The sequence below is a fragment of the Bombina bombina genome, chromosome 7, assembly GCF_027579735.1.
Source record: "Bombina bombina isolate aBomBom1 chromosome 7, aBomBom1.pri, whole genome shotgun sequence".
In the NCBI taxonomy this organism is placed as follows: domain Eukaryota; kingdom Metazoa; phylum Chordata; class Amphibia; order Anura; family Bombinatoridae; genus Bombina; species Bombina bombina.
This window is the reverse complement of record NC_069505.1, coordinates 105,719,323-105,740,210: the sequence shown is the minus strand read 5'-3', so window position 1 is coordinate 105,740,210 and position 20,888 is coordinate 105,719,323. Positions and strand designations below refer to the sequence as shown.

Below are 20,888 nucleotides of genomic sequence, written 5' to 3'. Positions count from 1 at the left end.
GATAAACTACTTTAGAATAAAAAAGTGCCCATAATATAGCTATGTCTGGTTAAAAAAAATATAATAATAATAGAAGACACGTCGCTGCGACCGATTACAGAGGGTTGATGAAGGATTTGCCATGAGGTGAAACCATTGGCTCATAAACCATACCCCAAATACATCCCTCTGACAAGCACTGTACTCTGAAGGGAAACCAGGCCTCAATATAGACTGAGAACCAATTTCTCTGAAGAATCACATGCTCATCTTTATTCTTCAACCCCCTCCAGTTGAGGCAAAGTAAAAACTGAGGTATGTGTGAGGGGTTTTATAAATGTAGTCACCATTCAGCTCCTAAGCTGGGGGGAGTTTCAAATAAAGATACCAAGAGAACAAAGAAAAATTGATAATAGGAGTAAATTAGAAAGTTCCTTAAAATTGCATAATGCACCAATATTCTTACCTCATATCTTATTCAGTCAGGAAAGATACAGGGTCATAGTAAAAAAAAAATTTTTTTTTTTTTTTTAAATTGTATAATTATGGAAACAAATGACGTTCCGTCCTAAACCAGGATAGTATGTATGATAATCTCTCCATTTCTGGTGTGGTACTCTTAAACCCAGGAATTTTATAAATTTTGATTCTTTGAGAATTTAAACAGTTTTATGGATATATATATATATATATACATATACACACACATATACATATACACACACACACATATATATCACACACACATATATACATATACACACACACACACACACACATATATACATATACACACACATATATACATATACACACACACACATATATACATATACACACACACACACACACACACATATATATACATATACACACACACATATATATATACATATACACACACACACATATATACAGTATATGTTAAATGGATATTTTTTTAAATATTTATCTATATGATAAAGGTGCTTAAGGGGACTTGAACTGAGAATTTTGGGCAAGATTACAAATTGTGCGTAAACCGAGTGCGTAAATAACACAAAAAATTAGCGGTATCGCACTCTCCATAGCGCTGCAATTACATGTTACAGAAAAACCTTCTTCTGTTATGCCGTATGGTGCGTTAAGTTCCATACCGCACAAAACCCAAGGCCTGACTTGACGTGCTAATGCACTTTTTCCACCATAGACAGCAATGTAGAGAAAGTGTTAGAAAAAAAACTAACACCTGCGATCGCGAACCGGCGATTGCCGTAGCAATCCCCATTGATGTCTATGGGGAAAAGAAAGTTATGTAAAAACCTAACACCCTAACATAAACCCCTAGTCTAAATACCCCTAATCCACCACCCCCCAACATCGCCGACACTAAATAAAGTGATTAATACCTTAAACCGCCGCCTCCCGCATTGCTAACACCTAAATAAACCTATTGACCCCTAAACCACCGCCCCCAACATCGCCGACACTAAATAAAACTATTAACCCCTAAACCGCCGACCCCCACATCACAAAGACTATAATAAACCTAGTAACCCTTAAACTGCCAGCCTCCCACATTGCAAAGACTATAATAAACTTATTAACCCCTAAACCGCCGGCCCCCACATTGCAAAAACTAAACCAAACCTATTAACCCCTAAACTGCCGGCCGCCCACATCACAAATCACTAAATTAAACCATTAACCCCTAAATCTAACTATCCCCTATACTTTAAATTAAATTTAAAATATAACTATCTTAAAATAAATAAAAACTTAACTGTGAAATAAAAAAAGTAAGATTAAACTATAAATAAACCTAACAACTATTTTAAGAAAATAAAAAAAAAATAAAAAAAATTACAAGATTAGAAAATCCTACTATGAAAAATCAAAAAAAAATCTAACATTACTAAAAAAAAAACAACATTACGAAAAATAAAAAAATCAGCTTTTTTGCCCATAAAAATAAAAAAGCCCTAATCTAAAAAAAAAAAACCACCCAAAAAAACCTAAGTCTAAGTGTGAAGGTGGCGAAGAGCGGAGGTGACTGCGGAACAGGACCGGCAGCTGCGGAGCCATCCAGCGTGGAGGATCCTCTTCGTACGATCATTGCCACACACTGAGGATTGAATGCTTTCCTATTGGCTGAAAAATTCAAATCAGCCAATAGGATGAGAGCTGCTTAAATTTTTGTTTCGCAAAATCTATAACTACTGGTCTCATATCGTGGAATGGATCATTGCGGTATAGACTATAATGCTAGCGTAATAGCCTGACATAAACTTGTAATACGGTGCAATAAAAATCCTGCGTTAAAAAGTTATTTTTTGAGTGCGGAATAAAGAGTTGCATAAAGGCTAAAATGTTAGCGGTATAGCCGTACCGCCGCGACTTATAATATTGGAGACCTGCATATACCGCACCGTACCGCAACAATTGTAATCTTGCCCTTTGTTAATACTGCACATAAAATACACTTCTGTTATATCACCTGAACAATGCTTGTTTTGTAAAGGTTTGAAAAAATGATCAGTAAAAGCTTTGATAGATATTATTAATAAATGCAGTCAAAAGATCTTCAACAGGACTGGATCTCTACCAGTGAAGAATCAAACATTCTATGCACTACACACAACAAAATCCCCTCTTTTTCAAGATAAGACAGGACAGCTTTATAGAATCAGGTGAAATGCACCACACATGACTATACTTACTGCCTGTTTAGGGCTGGGTAAAATATGTTAACAAACATGCTCTATATAGAATTGATCTTCCCTGCATATGTATTTATGCTTTTAAAGGATTAATTCAAATTAAGCACTTCTATCACATTAGATAATAGTGACAATTTAAAGCCTTGAGGGTCAATTTATTAAGGTGCGAGCGGACATGATACGATGTAGCGTATCATGTCCGCTGCACATCGATAAATGCCGACAGCATACGCGGTCAGCATTTATCATTGCAACAGCAGTTCTTGTGAACTGCTGGTGCAATGCCGCCCCTTGCAGATTCGTGGTCACTAGCAGGGGGTGTCAATCAACCCAATCGTATTCGATCGGGTTGATTTCTGTCCGCTGCCTCAGAGCATGCGGACAAGTTATGGAGCTTGTTAAATTGATCCCTTGGAATTTAAATCAATGTATTTTATTTACAAGTACAAAAAAATGCACATAAGCAGAAATAATTTTCAGTCAATGAGCCTAAACATTGTATTAAATTATTAAATTATGTAATTCAGAATGATAAAATTGATGCTGGGAAAAAAAATATATATTAAGATACATGTAAAAACACACCTTTTCAAATACAACAAGGACAAAGTGACTGTAATGTCTTGCTTTGCCCATCCCAGAACCAAGAGCTGGGATCTAGGCAAAAGGTGAAAACAGTCGAAAAATATACAGAGGGAGTGGTCTTAGTCCAAATCCGAAGATCTTGGCAACCAGAAGGAAAGAAAAAACAAAGTTTATGCTTACCTAAATTCTTATCTCTCATGATGGTGAGAGTCTATGAGTCATCATGTGTGAGAATTCCCCTCCTGACCACTAGGAGGAGTCCAACGATATCACAACATACCAGAGCTTTAAATCCCTCCCCTTAGTTCCTCGGTCATACATATAACCAAGTACTGTAGATGAAGGAAACAGAAAAGCATGAAAGAGAAAGTTAGGCAAAAGAAGTGCAAAACATGTATTGCAGCAACCTGAACAAAAAGAAAAAAGGTGTGACTTGTGGTATCCCACCATCCTGAAATAAATTAACTCAAGTCAAAATAAACTTTTATGATTCAGAAAGAGCATGTAGTTTAAAGATACTTTCCAATTTACTTCCATTATCAAATTGTGCACAGTCTTTTTATATTCACACTTTCTGGGGAACAAGATCCTACTGAGCATGTGCACAAGTCTGTATACTAGTCTGTGATTGGCTGATGTCTGTCATATGATACAAAGGGCTGGAAAATGGGAGAAAAAAATAATTTGTCATAAAAAAAATCTACTGCTTATTTGACATTCAGAGTAGGTGTTAAAACATTGTATTTTTATTATGCACTTGATAATTATGCAAGTCTACTGCATTGAGTGGCCCTTTAAGTAAGCATACATTTTTATTTTTTTTCATCAGATAGTGATTCTAAAAGTCATCACATGTGGGAATCTATACCGAAGCAGTCAAGTCCACGAGAAAACCAAAAGAGGGAAGGCAGGTTTGTTATGGCACAGAAACTACAGCAAACAACTTTCCTGCCAAAAGCAGTTTCAGAAGAGGCATACACAACAAAGTGATAACACTTTCACCTCACTACATCAAGGAGGCAATGACTGAGGATTCAGAAGTGGGAGGGATTTAAAGCTCTGGTGTGTCTGGTATATGTTGCCTCCTCCTAGAGGCCAAAAAGGGAATTCCCACATGTGATGACTTGTGGACTTTCACCATCTGATGAAAGAAAAACAACCAGCAGGTCAAATATGGCAACAAGAAATGGAGTACATAGATGATTTTTGTATGTACAGTAAACAAGCTGAGGTCAAAAAACAGGAGGATCAACTGTAGTATACGGAGTAGCAAACAACCATGAGCAAATCTAAATACATAGGCACCACTCCAGTATGTAACTTTATATAGCAAGCAGAGAGCTGGGATTGGTTGAAATAATTTAGCAGTCTAGTATCAAGAAGCAGGAGAGCTGTACAATAGCATCCTCAATGTAAAGGGAAAAATTAGTACTGCACAATGTTTAAAAAATACTAGCAAGATAACTAAGTGGAATTACATTTTTATAGGTTAATAACTGCCAAATGAATATGCTTTAAATTGACAAAGCTGTGGAGTTAAAAGGGACATTAAAGTCAAGAAGAAAAATCTAAATGAAATCAATGATTTGTGTGATCTCGCTTTGCCTTCAAAACAGCATCAATTTTTCTAGCTACAATTGCATATTTTGTAGGCATATAGACAGATGACTGATTAAACAATTATACCAAATAGGTGCTAATGATCAATGTAATATGTTGGTTGAATTACAATCATTAACTGAAAAAGAAACAGCTGTGTAGGTGGAATAAAACTAGGCAAGGAACAGCCAAACTCTGCTAACAAGGTGAGGTTGCTGAAGACAGTTTAATGTCAAGTCATACACCATGGCAAAACTGAGCACAGCAACAAAACAACATCATCAAGGTCTCTCCCAGGCAGAAATGTCAAGGCCGACCAGGTTTTCCAGATACACTTAGTACTGCAGATGAAAGAAACCTCATCATCAACATTTCTAGCAGTGCCAGCAGTTCAAAATTGGCTGAAACCAGTTGGAATCCTGGAAAACCCATCTACTGTCAGGAGAAGTCTGGTCAGAAGTGGTTTTCAAGACTTGTGGCCAAAAATCAATTGGAAACAAAGCCAAGAGACTCAACTATGCACAAAATCACAGGAACTGGACTGCATAAAAATGGCTGTTTCAGAAGGAAGGTTTGTTCACCGAAGGCAGGGCCGTCTTTAACACAGGGCAAAAGGGGCAGCTGCCCAGGGTCCAGTCTCTGTTGAGGGGCCCAAGAGTCCTTAAAAAAAAATTATTTTTTTTTGGTTCATACCAGACTGCTGATGTGACATGGGGAACACACACACAGTCAGTCCTAATAATGTCACAGTCAAAAGTACTCAAAGTCAAAAGCTTATATTTATTTGTGAGAAACTGTGCCAGACCGTGTCGGTGTCATGTGACATGCCAAGCTATTGCCGTGTGCTGTTTTAGATGTACACTGTGCAGCACTGAATGATAAGCCCTAACTCGGCATCCAGCCATTCCCACTGCATCAGAAAAGGTCCTACTGGGGTTACCAATGTTACCAGGTAACTGCTCTGATGGTGGGGATTGTTTCTGGGTAGGGCTGACTGTAGGCGCATGCAGCAGAAAGCTGGATCGGCAGGCACATGAGGATTTGAGCATCTGTGCAGCTGCACACACTGCTCTCTTCAGTCTTGAGGCTGTGTGACTCATCTCACACTGTATCCATGCAGCCTTGGACAGACAGCATCCAGTCTGCTGGTCCCCTTAGCCCTGCTCTTTCTGAAGTTTGTTAGGGGAACAGTGCTTTGTAGAAATGTGTCAGTGGGAAGAATAAGTGAGTGCACACAAGCCCCTCCCATGCAGCATTGTCTAGTGCAGGGTGACATGGAACTTGTTCCTAGCAAAGAAGTGATGTGCTGCTGTGGCTGATGTATAGTGTCATGCTGATACTTCACACATTAATGTAAGGTTTATTTTTATAGTTTTTGTTTTCTCTCTGTCTCAGATTTTACAGCTTCTCATAGTAGTTCTGCTGTTCCAGTCAGTAAACTTATATTTGTCTGCACCTCCATGCTTCCTCCTCAGTCTTTACCTTGTTTTGCTCCTGTTGGCTGCCCTAAATCTCTTTAACCAGCTAGCCTCACACCAGAATCACATTCAAGAGAATATTAAATGAATCCACAGTGGAGGAATTTATATATTTATTTACTTATTAGTACTGCTTAGGTCCAGTTTCACATATTGCAATTTATTTCATTTTTTTTTTAATGATTAGCAGTGGATGATACACTGCTGGACTAATAATTTTTTAAAAAATATAAAATAAATTGATTTAGTTGTTTTTTGGTATGTTGGGGTGGAGAGCGAAATTGCATGGGGTGCGGGGGCCCAAGATTTTGTTTGCCCAGGGTCCAGTCAATATTAAAGACGGCCCTGACCAAAGGGCTAGAGAACAGTACATGAAAGACTGTCTGCAGGACATAGTGAAGCATGGCAGAGGTTCCTGGCAAGTTTGGGGCTGCATTTTTGCAAATGGATTTTGGGATATTGTTAGAATTTATGGTCTTCTCAATGCTGAGAGGTACAGGCAGATACTTATAAATCATAAAATACCACCAAAGAGGCTTCTGATTGGCCCTAAATTTACTCTGCAGCATGACCCCAAACATACTGCCAGAGTCATTAAGAACTCTACAGCTTAAAGAAGAACAAGGAGTCGTGAAAGTTATGGTATAGCCCCCACAGAGCACTCAATATCATCAAGTCTGTTTGGGAATTACATGAAGAGGCAGAAGCAACTGAGGCTGCCTAAATCCACAGAAGTACTTTGGTTAGTTCTCCAAGATGTTTGGAACAACCTACCTGTTGAGCATGCAAGTGTACCAAGAAGAATTGATGCGGTTTTGAAGACAAAAGGGTGGTCACACCAAATATTGGTTTGATTTAGATGTTTCTTATGTTTCTCACTTTTAATTTTGTTAATTGATAAAAAAAAATAAACTTAATATTTCTATTTTTGAAAGCATTCTTACTTTACAGCATTTTTTTCACACCTGCCTAAAACTTTTGCTCATTAGTATGTTAATTATTTAAGCACTTAACGACCACAACGTACCCTGTACATCGCTGGTTGTTAAAGGTTTTTTGGCCCATAATAGCATGGTTCTCTCTGCCAGCAGCAAGACTGCGCTATTATGACCTCCCTCCCCCTCCTGCAGGCCTCCTGAAAAAGCAAAGTCTTGCCGCTGGTGGTGAAACCAAGCTATAAAAAAAGAAAACATGCCCCATTGAAAGACCAGCAATGTAAAGGGATTGAGAGGACAGTGAACTTTTTGGAAAGCTTAATTTTCCAACCATGCTTTTCAAGAAACAACAAATGTCTGTTGGTATGAGATACTGCTAAATGTAAAGATGGAGCGTATACCAAGATATTGAATAAAAGGAGAAACAGAGGCGCCAATATGGTCTAGTAAAGTCTGCAAAATTGGAGAACAGTCATGTGATATAAATCCTCACAAAGGTGAAGCACACAACGGTGCAAGTAGCCCAGGCTGGATCAATTAGCAGTGGTCCAGCTCACTGTGTGCCCACAACGGAGACACTGAAATGATAATCAGCAGAAAGCAACCAGGTTCCTATTCCTGTTAGTAACATAAAACGAAATCCATAGCCCAGTACAGTTTTGATACAGGAAATAGGTAATTACTGGTCAAACTTACACAAAGTAGCGCACCTCCAGGTGCAGTCAAAGCAGGCTGGGACCCCTCAGTCGCCCAACAGACCGTACTGGATGTAGACAATGATCGCTCACCGGCCAAACTGTATATGTCCAAGAAGAGAGAAATAGGAATAGTCCAAAATAAAAGCAGCAAGTGTATCAAAAAGCTTAAATTTATTGATAAAAACAAAGCGACGCACTTCTCAGCCTCCAAAAGGGCTGTTTCCTCAGGCTATACAAAAGTAAAATGAGAAACACTTGCTATAGAAAAGAGAAAAAGGCTCTGCTAAGTGGAGCCATTGTTCTCCAATTGTGCAGACTTTACTAGGCCATATTGGCGCCTCTGTTTCTCCTTTTATCCTAGATCCATCACCAGGGATTGACTATCCATTTGACAGAGTGCTGTCTTCCATTGGATACAAAGGACTTTGTATTTTTTATTTTTATATTATTATATTTGACTTTATTTGATTTTATTATGTTTGCATATTATTAGTCTTTGTTATAGCTCACATTTATGCATATTGTACTATTTTCTCTTTTTGGGTTATAGTGATTTTTATATTTTTGGTCTTTAGGAAGCGCCCCCTATGGGATTGGTCTCTATTCTCTCCCACTATTTTTTATACCAAGATATTGATCAGGTAAGGAACCAGCGTAACACCCTGAGCTCTTATCACTTATAAGAGAGACCCCAGAACCAGAGGGGGTGATAGGTTATTGAACCTGAAACGTAGAGAGACCTTCTGGATTCACAAATTAGGGACACTTGCGCCTAATGGTTTAAATGTGGATTTAGAATAGATATTGCAGTTTGTTATCTAAGGGTTATATAATCATTTTTTAATTCATTGGTATAGTTAGGGGGATTAATTTTTTCAAAGTTTTTATTTATAATATAATTTTTATAGAGTTGTGTATAAAATATATAAAAAAATGATCATATAATTAAGTATGCTCAATCAAATATCGTGCATTTTAGAGTAAGATTTTAGATTTTTTAGGTTGTGATTGAATTCATTTTAATACACATTTTTTAATTTATTAATTTGGTAATTGATTGTACATAAATGATTTATATGTTTTAAGGTATTTAATGTTATGTGTAATTTGACAGTAACATATTTGAAAAACGCATTGCTTCTGATTCATAATAATATTGCATGAGTATTTGAGAGTTATGATGTATGCAATATGTATGTATTATTTTTATGAGGCTATTTTTTCAACTACTGTAGGGATAATAATAGGAGGATTGAGTTCATTTGTAGATAATATGTTTCCAAGTTTAAAGATCAATACATTTATTATCCAGTAGATTGCGCCTTGTGCGTGACTACTTAATGTTAGGACTAATAGAGCAAACAATATCCTCTTGAGAAAGCGGCCAGTTGCAGCCGGGAAACGCGTTAGGGCAGTGTGCAAGAGATTTTGGAGCTGCAGAGAACTGAGAGAGGCGGACCGAGGCGGGGGTGGTGACGTCACATGCCGACTTTTGCGATCAATCAGGGAGGATTCAGTGCAGTCTGCCCGAACCAGAAGCTTCTACGAAACTTTTTATGTGCATTTCTTGACTATATGTTTGTGAGTACCCTAATCTTGTCCAATAAACTTGTGTCTAATGGTTATTACACTGGAGAAAGAACTGCTTACAGTAGACAGCCAATCTAGTGCTTTACACGTGACAGCATAGGATCTAAATATATGGAGTATAACGTTGAACCAGCAGGAGGCTAGGGACCGGTCCCTGTGACACCTGTGGCAGGTCTGCGACTAACCCACATAGGGTGTTCTTGTACCACAACCCATACTGCAAAGACACCCCTCTGTCCAAACATTAGCTCTCTGAGGGTAAACATTGCCTCAAATTGTTCTAAGAACCCTTCTGACAAACACCTAGAGCACCTCCCTTTTTCACCTTCCTCCTGCGAACGCAAAGACAAGACTAGTTTCCAGTAAGGTAGGAGGGTTTTTGGGGCTCTTGGAGTTTTGGGATCATTGCCTTCTCCTAGAGGTCAGGAGTATAATTCCCAGGTGAAATGGATTGTGGACTCTCACCACCTTTATGAAAGAAAACTAATTTTGTTCCTCCTGTCTACAATGCAGTTGACCATCACATACTTAAAGGGACACTGAACCCAATTTTTTTCTTTCATGATTTAGATAGAGCAAGACATTTTAAGCAACTTTTTATTTACTCCTCTTATCAATTTTTCATCGTTCTCTTGCTAGCTTTTTTGAAAAAGAAGGCATATAAGCTTGTTTTGGTTAAGGACTCTGGACAGCACTTTTTTTATTGGTGGATGAATTTATCCCCCAATCAGCAAGGACAACCCAGGTTGTTCACCAAAAATGGGCCAGCATCTAAACTTACATTCTTGCATGACAAATAAAGATACCAAAAGAATTAAGAAAATTTGATAATAGGAGTAAATTAGAAAGTTGCTTAAAATGTCATGCTCTATCTGAATCACGAAAGGAAACATTTGGGTTCAGTGTCCCTTTAAGCATCAGTTGCTGTTCTAAGCTGATCAAAAACATCTGTACTTATTCTGTTTTGTGCCATTCCATTAAACACAGTTGAACTGCATAATCAACAAATGCATTATAAAAAAACAATACAATAACAGAACCTTAATTTCAGATGAGTAGTACATTTTTTTCTGACCAATTTCAAAGTTACTCAATATTTTCATGCCCCGTGTATCTTGTGACAGCCATCAGCCAATCACAAAATGCATGCATGTACAGTATATTCTGACAGACATTTTAATTATTATTTTTTTTTTTTTTTAATTATATGCTTTAAATCGTGAAAGTTTAATTTTTACTTTAGTGTCCCTTTAATATCTCCTGAGTGGGACTTTACCTATGAGTTTAACCCAATGTATTAGACATGGGCATTTAAATGCAGATGAATGCAAGAAAAAACAATAAGGTTTAGATATCAGTTTTATCTGTCCATAAACAAATGGTTCTTTTATTGGAAAAACATTTATCCAAAATTTACATTATCCAAAATTGATCCAACAAGTCTGTAAGCATCACTTCTGTTCCTGACAATACTGAACCAATTAAAATAAAAAATAAAACACACACAACCTTTTTGGTGCTGGCTTGTAGCAGTACCACTAGACTATTTTAACTTTATTTAACTGGACATGAAACATATTTTGTTTCTTTTATGATTCTGATAGAGCATACAATTTTAAACAACTTTCCAATTTCCTTCTATTATTAGATTTACTTCATTCTCATGGTATCCTTTGTTGAAGGAGCAGCAGCACACTACTGGGAGCTAGTTGAACACACTTAGGGTGAGCCAATTAAAAGAGTCATATGTGCAGCTACCAATCATCAGCTAGCTCCTAGTTGTGCATTGCTGCTCCTGAATCTACCTATGTATGCTTTTAATCAAAGGATATTAAGAGAACAAAGAAAATTAGATAGATGTAAATTGGAAAGTTGTATAAAATTGTATGCTCTATCAGAATCATGAAAGTTTAATTTTGACACATTTTTTATGTCCCTTTCGGCTGCTGTCCAGATGCTCCCCATAAGAAATAGCGGATAAACAGACTTTCATTAACAAATTCTTAATGACCCCATGAACAAATATTGCAAGAAACTAAATATTTTTTTCATGACGAGCGATTTGTTTGAAACAAATTTTCTGTCTGTGCACATGTCTAATATATATACTGGACATATTGCAGTTGTAAAAGTCTTCTAATGTGTTTGAAAGTATTAGACCTCAATGGCTGAACCACTGCACGTTGTTTTTATTGTTTTATTGTCACTAATATGTTTAACAGTCTGTGTCTTTACACATGTGTTTTATTGTTTATCTGCAACGTGTTTACTGTCACTAACTGTGTTTCTACACACTGAATTTTATTGTCTGTACCTGTACACTGCCTGTTATGTTTTACTATGTTTCTTTATTTATTCACAAAGGGCTAATTTATCGCGCTCCCCCAAACAGGCAAATTTACTCTACCTGTTTGCGGGCGCACAATAAATAACCAGCCTTTAGTGCTCAGAGAATTAACCAGAGATAAGATCTCTTGTTAATTTTCAAAAAGTGCCCCAAATTCCCCCAAATTAGAGGTTCTTTTATTTTTTCATTAAAAAAACCCTGTACTAGGCAGTTTTAAGGGGTTAAAGATTGTCAGTGTGGGGTGTTGGAAAAAAATCAGCACTGAAAAGTGCCTTTACATTGCTGTCGATGGGAACTGTGTATTCCCAGTAAATATATATGTACCTGTATATGCTTATATACATATTTATATTTGATGCCCATTGCTGCGCTACTTACCCTCTTCACTGCGCTATGTATGATGACATCAGAATAAGGCTCCCAATGGAGCCTATGGAAGTGCGCGCTCATGAGCTGGTAATACTCAGTTGAGCGCAAATATCGTTTTAGCATAAGCGATATTTTGCACTCATTTCGTATTCTGGCCCAATATGTTTTACAGTTTTTTTCTTTTTCTGCATCTCAGTGCATTGTGTCTATAGCCCGAGTGATCTAAAGTTTTTTGGGATTGTGAGATTATCTGAGAAATGTCACCAGTACTATGAAACCACCTGTCATAATTCTCTAAAGGCAGTTTGTACCTTGAGATCGGTGTGTTTCGCAAGGGAGTGTTCCCTGTATTTAAAAGGACATGAAACCCAAAAATGTCTTAAATTGTATGATCTATCTGAAATATGAAACAATTTTCCAATTTACTCCTGTTTTCTAATTTTCTTCATTCTCTTGTTATTCTTGATGAAGGAGCAGCAAAGCACTACTGGGAAGCTGAAAGCCAATAAAAAAATACATACATGTGCAGCCACCAATCAGCAGCTTCTGAGCCTACCTAGGTATACGTTTCAACATAGGATACAAAGAACTAAACAAATTAGATGATAGAAATAGATTGTAAAGTTATTTAAAATGGCATTCTCTGTCTGAATAATGAAAGAAAAAATGTGGGCTTCATGTCCCTTTAAGATATATTACAAAAGGGCTCACCGAAAAGCGTATAAAACAAATGAGATATTGAAAGAAAAATACGCAGTTTCAACATTGCATGGTATAATCACTTTAAAAATGTCTGCAGAAATCTTTTTTTATGGGAGAAATAAAATTCCTATTGAAATTTTGCAGGAAAGAAATGATTTAAGATGCACAATAGAAATTGTAATAAAAAATAAAAAAAGGTGTTTATAATACAAAAGTGTATTTTTTTTATCATTATTGTAAAATGAGTTTTGTGTTCCATGGTGCAGTTGAAAAGTTTCTGCCAAGTCTGGTGCATTTTCTAAACAGTTTCTCCTGCAGATCAGATGGGTTTTTTTTTCTCTCTCACAAACTACGTAAAAGGTGGTAAAATTGTGTCAAAATATGTAAAGCACTTATTACCCTAATATAAAAACATGTGTACGGATATAGAGGCGATTTTAACGCTGAAAACAGGGTTATCTGATTTGTATTTGCTGCCAGTTTTAGAGTGCCCTCTGCTAGTTTTACTCTCCATCAAAGTCTCCATTTCCAGCGACATATCTCCCAACTTGCAGGGGCAGCCCCTTTTATCAGAGTATTCCCCCCTGGAGCGGCCCCTGGGAGCGTTTTTTCACATATGAACCAGTGATGTTTTCATAATCAGGTCCTATGTCTCTGAAAACCATTTTACTTTCTGCATCTTTGGTGCTGCAAAATGTATTTAATCAACCTCTGTATTTTGTCACAGATCAAATAGGCCTGTGTCTAGGGCAGCTTTATTTCAGAAAGGGGCAAATTTTGAGGAATAGTTATATGATCTTTTTCATTCCCTTGCCTTGCCAAATGTTTTATTTATTAATTTTATTACCAAACAAGTATATCCCTGACCTCCCTTTGTGAGCAATATATGAGACAAATATAAGTCAAATTAATTGGGTGGGGTTACAGGAGTATATCAGCAAGTTTCCTGGTACCTAGTGCAGTACAAAACCCCTTACTGTATTGATTAGCGCACTCGGCTATTATAATAATAATAATAATAATGTCTGTTAGAATCTGATTTTATACAAATCCATATAAGTGATGGTAAGGTCAAAATTAAACTCCCATAATTCAGAGAGAGCATGCAATTTTAAACATCTTTTCACTTGACTTCTATTATCTAATTTGCTTTGGTCTTTTGGTGGCCTTTGTTGAAAAGCATACCTAGGTAGGCGCTGGTGCAGCAATGAACTGCTGGGAGCTAGCTGCGGATTGATGGCTGCACCTATATGCCTCTAGTTATTGGCTCGCCCAATGTGTCCAGCTAGCTCTTAGTAGTGCATTGCTGCTCCTTCAACAAAGAGAATTAAGCTAATTTGATAACATTTAAATTTAAATGAAGAAGAAAAAAAGGGTTTTAAAATCAGTGCTAGCAGCTTTAGCAAAGAAATGATTCTGTATTAATGGGCCATTTAACACTTTGAGATATTAATATAAAATAATCATATATATATATATATATATATATATATATATATATATATTTTTTTTTTTTTATTTTTTTTTTTTAAATTGCAATATACTTTAAATAATTTATTTTGTCTCTTTCTCCTGTAATTCCATTCTGAAATTATGAGCTTTCAGTTCCTGTTAGAAATGGAAGTGCAGAACACTGTTATGTGCCACACAGCCATTAGCTGCACACTTTAGTGACCTATTTATAACGGTCCCTAATTGGTCACAGCAGAGAAGGTAACTTAAAGGGATAGTTCACCCAAAAATGTTCTCCCCTTTAAATTGTTCCCAATGATCCATTTTACCTGCTGGAGTGTATTTAATTGTTTACATGTAGCTCCTTTAACCCTATTTTGGCATTTGAAATAGCTGAATTAGCCTGTGGTATCCCCACCTATAGTAAAAGTGCGTATACTGGAGTCTCAACTATTGAATAGCCTAAGTAAACACAGCCAGTAGAAGAAATTACACTCTCAGTGGGGTGAAGGATAGTTAAAGTGCCATAAAACAGGTTCAGATATCTGCATATCCTAAAAGGGCTAATTAATTAAAAATAGTTTGCATTAAAAAAATGTTTAAAAATTGCTGGCAAGTATTTTAAAATAATTTTCAAAAATAAGCAAAAATACTTAAATAGCCATGCTGTCTGGAGCAGTCTACTCCACCCCCTTATTAGTGTTTAGACACAGGCATTGTATTTCAACTGAGTTCACAGCATTTAGGCATGCTCCAGCAGATAATCCCTGTTTACTTTTGCATTCTACTAAAAGAACAATAGATATAGATACAGCTATAGAAGGAAATGTGTGGGGGGAGTTAGAGCTTTACAATTCAGAAACTAAAAAGAAAGGGTTAATGGTGAGGCACTGCAATATAAATTTGCAGGTAAAGTAATTAAAGTACATATTATATTTTGTCTCTATCCCAACTTGTTTTATGTCCCTAAGTAATAAAATGATAATTTACCATTGTTCTCTCTATGTATTGAGCTTTGGTTTTCCAGACAAATATAAGATAAGGAAGCAAGTGTGTGTACATAAAAGTGATAACGTAATGAGAGCTGATATTACCTGAAACTCAACCCATTGTAATAGGCTGTGGTTTAAAAAGCACAAAACCAGCTACTTCATATACACAAATAAACCTGAAAATGCACGTGTTCCCATATTTTATACTCTGCAGCTGGTATCACAAGTCATTGAAAATACATTAATATAAAAAAAAAATTACAGTGTACTGTCCCTTTAAGTTACAGCATGGCCGCTCACATTGTTTTATAGACACTAAAACCTTATACTTATTTTGTCAATATTTAAACAGTTAATGAAACTTTAACAAATACATCTGCTTGTTATTCTCAGACTAATCTTTTCTTTTGAATGCATCATTCTATCTAGCATTTATATAGTGTTTAATGTCCCTTTAATATATTAGAAATGTATACAAATCATCAGCCTGTTAAGATAATTTGAATCAGTATTCAAATCTTTCAAATACACAATTCATTGATTATTTGGGGTTCTTATTGCATTGGAAACCATCACTTTCTGCCCCAACAAACAAGAACAGATTAGATATCATTTTAAGTAATTGCACCAAAAAAAGGCACAAATTATAAAGCAAACAACACTTTTACAGCCTTTAAATTGGCACAAATATTATATGAAAAGGATCAGTGTCTCTAATCAGAGATCCTGATGAGTGTGACTAGTCATAGTTATTATGCCCTGTTTTGTCTGCAAAACAAAAGTAACATTTTATTTTCACCTTTGGGTAGATGCAGAGACTGATTTTAAAGAAATATGAAACCCCAAAAATGTGCTTTATTATTCAGGCAGAGCATAACATTTTAAAAAGTTTACAATTTACTTCTATTATCAAATTTGCTTAATTTCCATGATATTCTGTGTTGAAGAGATACCTAGGTATCTGGAGCACTCAATTTCAGGAAATAGTGATGTAAAAAGTGCTCTTGTAAATGGTTAACATTTTTGCAAAGCTGCTCCCATATAGTGCTACTAAAATGGGCCGGCTCTTAAGCATATGTCAACCAAAGATACCAAGAGAACAAAGAAAATTTGATAATATAAGTGAATTTGAAAGTTGTTTAACATTGCTGAATCATGATAGAATTTTTTTTTTCATATCCCTTTTTACTCAGTTGCTTTTGCCTGGGATTTTTGTTACCCACAGAAGAGGGCAAAGAAGACCCCATCTTTGGCACAGAAGATAAGCAAGTTAGAGTAAAGGAGAGTGCCATAGGGTTTTAAAGATCAGAACTGACTTAAAAGCTCTAACATTGAAGCAGTACAGTGTTTTATGTAATGTTTTTATTGACCCAACACAAGATCATAATTTCATTTAGATCCATACACAGCACACAGAGGTTTTACTTAAAATATTTACAAGTTCTAGTTGTCAATTTCATGATGTAAATATACAAACCAAGAAATGAACAAAATGTCAACTAATGAGAACAAATTAATAAACACATACAATTATAATCTTACATTTATCATTTGATTTGACCTTTATCATGAGATTTTGATGCCTCAGATTTTCCTTTTTTTTTTTTTTTTTTCAATAAATATTTGTGAATTAGTGAACTTTCATACTGGCAATTTGCAGCAAAAATGCTGCCTCTTTTTGGCGAACTTTGATAAATGTACCACTTCGTATTGTTTATTGGCTATAACTTGGGAGCTGCCCCATTGCTGACATCATTTAATTAATTGCCGGCATGAGCCAGGTAGCACACTAGGGTCAGGAGGGTTGTCACTTTGTCACTATACACTGCTACAGAAACAATCTAATCCTGTATTTTTGCTGCGTCTATCTCAACACAATGTTTTCCAGTTTGCATCTTTGTTGTGTGTTTACTTTTACATTTTCTGTGTTCAGTGATGGAATTATTAGTTAATGTTAATTCTTTATCTGGCTGAAAGCTACTAAAAAGTATTAATATCTTCCAGTGTTTCGTGACTTAATTAAATTAAATTCTACAACCAAGATTGAATACATAATATACACTGTCACTTTAAGGCTTAACATTCTGCTGCAACAGCTCTTGGGGGGGGGGGGGGGGTTCTTTCCTAGAACTGAACTTTACCCCCACCAAGAACCTGAAGCTGGAATGAGATTCCACAGTGGGACAAAGTCCAGTGTCCTGTCCCAGACCTTATCTATTCACTGAGAAATATATTCAGCATGTAATTACATTAATGTCATGTGTTGGTTTTGTTTCCTCATATTTAACTGATTTTATTAGTACAAAACTCTAAAAAGGCAATTCCCTGCTTCCTCCAGTGAGTCCCCACCCTCTTATTAGTGAGACACTAGGGAGGATTTGGCTTTACTGGGAAGTCATCATACAGTATATAATAACATATATAGAGTCTAGAGACAGTAATATCCATCGTGTGTCCTATTCAAGGGAAAAGTCCCATCTTTATCAAACCCCACAGGGATCTGCGAATCAGAAACCCAGGGAAGACAAAGCTGACACAGAATAGAGACTCAGAGACAGGCACTAAAGAGAAGAGAGATAGGGGAACCTGAAAGGGCAAACAGATGTGATGCAAGAAAAGTAAGCTCAGGCGGCAGAGGAATGGGTTAACCCTGGGAGACATAGACTAGGCACAGAATATACACAGTGGTACAGTTATTCACATACTTCATTCATAATATACTGATAACCTTAGATAGATAGATAGATAGATAGATAGATAGATAGATAGATAGATAGATAGATAGATAGATAGATAGATAGATAGATAGATAGATAGATAGATATAGATAGATAGATATAGATGATAGATAGATAGATAGATAGATGATAGATAAATAGATAATAGACAGACAGAAAGATAGATATAGAAAGAAAGACAGACAGACAACGATGATAGATAAAATATAGACAGATATAGAAAGATAGACAGGTAGACAGATAGACAGAGCAATAGAGATAGATCGATAGATAGATAGATAGATAGATAGATAGATAGATAGATAGATAGATAGATAGATGATAGATAGATAGATGATAGAGGATACACAGATATAGAAAGATAGACAGACAGACAGAGATAGACAAAGATGATAGATAAAATATAGACAGATATAGAAAGACAGATAGATGGAGCAATAGAGATAGATAGAAGATAGATGATAAACAGATATAGAAAGAGACAGACAGAGTAACAGAGATAGACAGACAGACAAAGATGATAGATAAAATAGACAGACATAGAAAGAGACAGAGTAACAGAGATAGACAGACAGACAAAGATGATAGATAAAATAGACAGACATAGAAAGAGACAGAGTAACAGAGATAGACAGACAGACAAAGATGATAGATAAAATAGACAGACATAGAAAGAGATAGAGTAACAGAGACAGACAGACAGACAGACAGAAATAAAACAGTTAAGAGACAAAAAGAAGAGAGAGCATGTATTAGGAAGAGTGAGACAAGAGGCAGAATAAATAGAAGAGAGAGAGTATGTATTAGGAAGAGTGAGACAAGAGGCAGAATAAATAGGTGAGAGCTGTTAATATCACACAAGGAGCAGAAAGTCTGAGGAACTGGATGATAAAAACCTAAAACTACCTATAAAGAGGCTGAGACAGGAGGGGAAAGAAGGGGAGAGGATGAGCAGAAGGAGGGAAGTGCCAGAGAGTGAGGGGAGTGAGAGGGGAGAGCCCTGGGGGAGGGAGCAGAGAGAGACTCCCAGTGTGCTGTGTCCCTCCAAACCTCAGGACATTGGGCCTCTTATTTTAGGAATGAATGTTGATGCTGGCGTTTCTTATTGTGATAGCAGCAGTGCTATGGAGTGCTACTACAGCCCAGCTCAGCAGGGCAGGGAGCTGCAGACTTCTCCTTTTAGGGCATTCCAGTCCAGTGATAAGTTTAGTCCAGCTTTCCTGGCCAGCAAAGGACAGGGCTTTGGGGACAAGTCCAGAGGCTCTTACCAGCAGGAGTGCCAGTCCTTGGATGGCAGTGCCCAGGGCAGCACAGGGGAGCAGCAGCAGAGCTCTTTCCTCAAGTACCAGCAGCAATCTCACCACTACATGCAAAACAGCTCCTGCAAAACTCCCCCAGACAGCAGCCCGGGGGACCCCCTCATCTCATGCTATGGTAAGTGCTCCCCAAAACTGCAGTGCAATGTTACATAGATGCATCGTATTCCCTGCACTGTCATGAGATCAGACATCTTCAGAACTGCTGGGAATATATAGAGATTTCATATTTACATTCAGTCAAAAAGAAATTCACAGATTTTAATATAAAGTTGCAGGTAAATTAACTACATTGTGAATTAATTAGATTATCCCAGATGTTTGAACTGGAGGATTCATTTCTACTAGACATATATTGATGGAACATATGTCATACGAACTGTATATTATTACTCTTTGTTAATATGTACATTTTTATACATAAACACTATGTATCAGTGCAGAGAATATTTTGCGAACTTACACAGTGTATACCAAGTACCCGACACTAACTTAAGTCTTTTTTTTTATTATTCTGATAAATATGTATGTGTCCAATCACATATTTTTATATAATGAATTTGCTTTTCAAATATACGTTTTACATTCTATTTCGTTCAGAATCTATTGAATACTTGCGTATGCATATTCTATTTATTTTATAAAAATTAAAATCTAAACGCTAAATGGTTTGATCATTTAATTTGATTTAATACATGCAGTTGTGTATAGGGCGAATGTCACATATTTTACATTGAATAGTACTCAAATATTTACTCTTTTAATCGAAATTATTTTTATATTTTCAGTATATCTGGTTTATTATCTGGCAAGCCCTAAAAAGCGGTAATTAACCAGGGTGCCAATTTTATCTTTGGCAGTATATTACAGCCTTTTATCTGGGATTAGACACACTAACAGGAACAGTGACATTGTAACTACAATTAATTAGGACAACGTGCAGTTTAATTTGAAAATTATAAAGTAATTATAACTTGTAAGAGACCTATGTGTGCAGATTATTGTCTGTTCCAATTTGCTGGGATTTAGTGACCTATGTTATTAGAGGATTTTATCACTAATATTAGTAGCAGAATTCAGTATCCAGTAATTAGAGTCTTATGATATTTCTTGTTCTTACAAGTGAGTTCAAGTGAGGAATAAATTACATTTTCTTTTAGTATAGTAACTTAAAACTGTTAGAGATATACATTTATTATTATATATATATATATATATATATATATATATATATATATATATATATATATATATATATATATACACACACACACACACACTTATTGGTTAAATGTAGGTTTCACATAGCAAGTAAATTCCTATTTTATCAGTGTAACAGTATGAATGCTGATATATGCTATAATGTGCATAGAATTCTTGGACTTCAAATGAGACAATACTAATAGAAT

The 20,888-nt window shown here is 36.2% G+C and overlaps 1 protein-coding gene across 1 annotated transcript in view; it reads left to right on the top strand.

The window, feature by feature from the left end:
- Positions 1-19,242: 19,242 nt before the first annotated feature.
- The window catches only part of ALX4 (ALX homeobox 4), a 123,162-nt gene continuing 121,516 nt past the window's right edge, over positions 19,243-20,888 (top strand). Inside the window, exon 1 of the mRNA XM_053688889.1 lies at positions 19,243-19,597. Within this exon, the coding sequence (XP_053544864.1) occupies positions 19,243-19,597 (355 nt within the window). The remainder of the gene's footprint in view (positions 19,598-20,888) is intronic.